At 31.1% G+C, this 4961-nt stretch overlaps 1 protein-coding gene across 1 annotated transcript; it reads left to right on the top strand.

The window, feature by feature from the left end:
• Positions 1 to 3565: 3565 nt before the first annotated feature.
• On the top strand, positions 3566 to 4683 carry LOC119671806 (the record flags this gene model as incomplete). The annotated part of the gene is given in 4 exon segments (XM_038082604.1): positions 3566 to 3589; positions 3661 to 3972; positions 4081 to 4275; positions 4356 to 4683. Coding segments are annotated over 3 exon segments (465 nt in total). The 5' UTR covers positions 3566 to 3589; positions 3661 to 3765.
• Between the last annotated feature and the right edge of the window lie 278 nt (positions 4684 to 4961).

Below are 4961 nucleotides of genomic sequence, written 5' to 3'. Positions count from 1 at the left end.
ATTTTCAAAATTTTGCCGTCATTTTCGAATTTCAAAATTAATTAAATTTTATTTTTGAGTTCCGAAAATTTCGAAGTTTTGATATAAATTTTTAAAAATTTGGTGTACCATTTTTAATAAATTGCAAAAATATGTCTATATATCCGAAACCACAAAAATTTGTTAAAGAAAACTACAGCACTGCAATGCAAGCGATTGCATTGGGAATGTCCACACAGAAGGCTTCCACAATTTACAGTATACCGGTAGCAGCACTACAGAGACGATCAGAGAAAGAAATACGTCGCAAAAAGGATAAGTTATCACTGTTATCACCAGAAGAAGAATTGCGTATTGAACGTTGGGTAGTTGATTGTTGGCGTACACGTTTTACAAGCTGTGATGACTGTGGAATATGTGCGGCAGCATTTCAATTATTCAAGGAAAGTGGTCGCTTTACACGTAATCCAGAATTTGGTAAGCGCTGGTATACTCAATTTCGTATGAAACATCCAGCTGTGAAAAAAATAATGGATTCATATTCAGTACCACCAGCCAATTGGAATTTTGATTATAATCAATTACGTGAATGGTTTGATGGTATTAAAATTTACTTGGATGAGAATGACTTATCGAAATTTTTACTTAACGAAAATCGTGTATTTCATTGTACAGTGGAAAGGTTTGAAAAATTTAGTATAATAATGAGTTACTCTGCCGCTGGCAGTTCGACGCCCCCATTGATTGTATTACCGATCAAAGCACAAAAAGTGACTTTGCCGAAAATTTGGACAACATACACACAACCGCAAGCTGCTATAGATAGTGAGGTTTTACGGCATTATATACAAAAAGTGCTCTATCCAGGTTTAGTGCAAAGAAAAGTAGAATTTCCAGTCATTTTGTTTATTGATCAACAGGAACAACCGCCCTCTATGGCACTATTGGACACTTGTAAGCAACTGAACATAGTTTTACTTAATCTCTATAATATGGCATTTCAAAAACTTAAGTTTGCATGGGCAAGTTCAATTCATAAATGGTTTGCAGCATCTCTAAAACACATACCTAGCAGAGATTATGTCGATACACTAAAGTACTCACTAAAGTCTACACTGACAAAACAAAATATAAAGAAGGCATTTAAAACTAATGGCTTATTTCCCTTTAGCTTTGCAGAAGTAGATTCGCTATATTTTACGGAAGGCTTGAAGCGACAAAATACGGTGGATGCATCTACTGAAACAGTGTACGAGGTCCCACGATGTACGGTCGCAACGAATACGCAAAGAATTGATTTTGGAATTTCTTTAAGTGATTTTAAAGATATTGTAGGCTCCTCATATATTGCGTATTTGGACGATTATCTGAGCATGGAGGGTAACATGGTAAACTGCAGTCATGAATTTCAATGCTTGTTTAAGATATATCATAGACTAGTTTCAGAATATAGAAATAACTTGTACAACAGAATAGATTAACGAGCTGGTAACTAAAGGAGTCTTTTATCAAATCGTCTGTGTTAAATTTTTTCTTTAGTTAATAGTTTGTTGATAAGAAGATATTTAGATATACAAAATTCATGTTTTAGTATTCCGTATAATAAAAAACAATATAATCTAAAATTAACATTAAGTGTGTGATCCTTATATTTTTTTAAAATTGATCATCTGATTATCAGAACTAATTATCAGTTATGAGTAAACTATTACTTAACTCACATTTTAAGTCTTAATTTACTACAAATAAGGCAGATGATTTATTGGTTTAGAAAACGAAGAATGCTTCCATTAGTGAGTTTTCCTATCAATTGTGCCTTTCCAGCAAAGCAAAATTTTAAAATTGTGTATAATTATAGTAGATTTTGTGAAATTGTAACCGGTAAGAGATTCATTCCGCCACTCCTTATGGATTTCGGCGTAAACTTTCAGAGTTGGGTCTGATTGTGGCCTGTGGACATTTTTCTGTTGAGAATGAATCTTGTGAAGACAACCAAAATCTTCCATTGATGTCGTAAACGCTGTTCTGCCAGATTTTGGCCTGTAAATATTCTGTTGAGGATGTATCTAACGAAGTCAAATAAAATCTTCGATTGATGTTATAAAAACTGTTCTGGTGAAGCTCAAAATTGGTGAAAATTCATAATTGATACGAGAAATGTTAGTCTATTCCCTAAAAACTTGGCAGATGGTAATTGATAAATTATTTACTAACATATGTTCCCTACCAGCTTTCAAAAAATTTTTGGGCAAAACCAGGCAAAAAATAAATTTTTAGTAAAAAAATTAAAAATAATGAAGATTAAGGTGTAGAAATCAGTATTTGTTTTGTCAGTCTTATTAATCCCTTTGTATATATAAAACTTGATGTTTACAAGACCTTTTCTAATGCTGAAATAGTCGAAGCTCTTTTAGGCATTCACTTTCTCTAGGGAATGCATCCCACACGGATAACATATTTATTTAAGATGTCTAATCCTTTTTGAACAATCCTACTATTTCTTAACTGAACTACATTGTACACAGTTGATGTTATCTCCGTTAATATTAGACATTGCGACACATTTTTTTCTACTTTGGTTCTTGAATAATTACAATCGTTTCTTTAAGTTGCTATATATTTCTATTTGTTGGAGAAAGGCTCGATTATAATTTATTCTTAAAGCAGGGAAGTTGCACACTGAAGACTTAAGGGTCGTAAGTTGATTCGTCTGAGCTTTTCTTTGTTGAAAGTTGTGAAAAATGTTTTTGAGCAACATATCAGAAAGAAAAGTAATTCTACATTCTTTTCTCCACCGTAGCAAATCTGTATCAAAAGCATGTCTATTGAAAAGGCAATTCATTTTATAAGTATATTGTCTTTAAGAATTTACAATGCTGCTTTTTCTGAATATTGTAACAACATCTAACGATGTGTGCCCAAACGCTATTCTCTAATCTCTCTCAAATACAAACCTAGATCCGAACTTTGTTTAAATTTTTTAGGATACCAGTCAGAATGATATATATTGAATGTTTATTTCTAAAATACAGCTTAGAATCTCAGATTATCATCTTAGAAAAATACTAAGGAAAATTAATGAACCTTTCAAAATTCTTTACAATGCCAAATTTGGGCACTTGTCGAACAATGTAGCCATCGTCCATTTAGTTAAAGTACAGCATATAGATTACTTCGTTATTTAATTGTTGGATCACATCTCATTTTTATAGAAACTTAAAAGAAAAGAAGTTGTTTCAAAACTGGAAAAAGACCTTAAAGACAATAGATTCAAGATGTTGGATCAGACTAAAGAGTCAATAACAAAACCAAATGTATTGAGAAAATATTGCGAATCGAGCTAATAATCTCGAAGTACCTATAGATAACATTATTACCTGCAATATACATATACAATACATAAAATAATTTGTAAAAATTTTAGTGCCCTTATTAAAAATATAAAGTAAAAATTAAAAAAAAACTCCAAAGCAAGCCATATTATTGTCAAAAAATTTAAATTAAGAGGAGATAACGTTTTTTTCATATAATTTTATATTTTTCTTAAATATTGTTTCCAAAATTCTATTGGTAATAATTTTGTTATATAAAAATTTAATTATTAACGGAGGTGATATATTTCTATTAATAAATATCTGTATATATCTAACATAATGATAAACTATATTATTTGTGTTCTAGCTTTTACTTGCTGCTCATGCTTTTTTTTTTTTGCTATCATTTGGAGCGATAAAAATTTTCAATAATCAAGGTGTTTTATTTTAATCGCGTAGTGAAAGACACAAAATGGCTGGAAAGAAGAGGCCATGCTCTAAACCTAAGCGGAAACGTTGTTGTCCGCCAGGTGGACATTTATCTAGCTTTGGTTTTCTAAATTTTTTACGAAAATACAGAGAAACTCATATAGGATTGTCTTCACTAGATGCCGTACGAAGATGCATGGTTAGGTGGAAACGTTTGTCCGCCACTGACAAGAAAAAATATAGACAAATGGTGAGTTCAAAGTATGAATAATATCTAAATATAACTATATAGTAATTTGATTTTTTATTGTTGTTATATGCATTTTTTCATATATACAATTACATTATTATCGATTAGAAACGTCCGTCTAAACCTAAACAGCCGAAAAAGCAGATTAATCAGCGCGGACAACTAAAGAAAGGTCAATTTTTTGAATATTTGCGAACTTTTCGTCAAAATAATTTGGATATGCCAAATTCAGAAATGATTATGAAAAGTGTTGAGATTTGGACTAAAATGTCGACTGAACAGCAAGCCCTGTATTGCGACCGAGTACGTATATCAATACTTTATTTTATTCTAACTTTTAGCTACATAATAATCATCTTATTTTATGTATTTTTGTTTTATAGATTAGGCACTCTAAACATGCAGTGCATCCAGTTTCGGGGCCCAACACTATATATTTACTTTAAAAACAATTACGCATGTGATATTGCTTCTATATTTCATGTGATAAATGCAGAAATAAAATTAATTGGATCATTTAAAATACTTGCTGAATGATCCTTAAAAACAGTTTTTTTAGTTGAAATTTCGGACATATATTTTCGAGAACCTTATATACAAAATCGTACATTGTATACATATCTAAAATTAGTAGTGAAAAAGCAAAGTTTTTCATGAAAATATATGTATATTTAATGAAGGCTAATAAAATGTGATACAAAATAAAAAAAATGTTTGTGTTTATTGAGAAGGATATAACCTCTATAGTAGATATTGTAAAAGAAACCTCATATTTAACTGTACAATTAAAGTTCATAAATTACTTGGAGATTAAACACTGATAAACTGATACAAAGACTGCAACTAGCAGTAAAAGAGATAAAAATTTAAGAGCTGCATGAATCAAATAATTGATTCGGTACCCGCAGATGGAAAACGCTTTAGAGGTTGTCCGCATTGTCCCAACGATTTGGGGGCGCTCGGTAACACCAACTGGCGACAGTAAGCAA

Source organism: Teleopsis dalmanni, chromosome 1 (assembly GCF_002237135.1).
Source record: "Teleopsis dalmanni isolate 2A chromosome 1, ASM223713v2, whole genome shotgun sequence".
Lineage (NCBI taxonomy): Eukaryota > Metazoa > Arthropoda > Insecta > Diptera > Diopsidae > Teleopsis > Teleopsis dalmanni.
The sequence above is the reverse complement of the archived record's forward strand: the minus strand, read 5'-3'. Positions and strand labels throughout refer to the sequence as shown.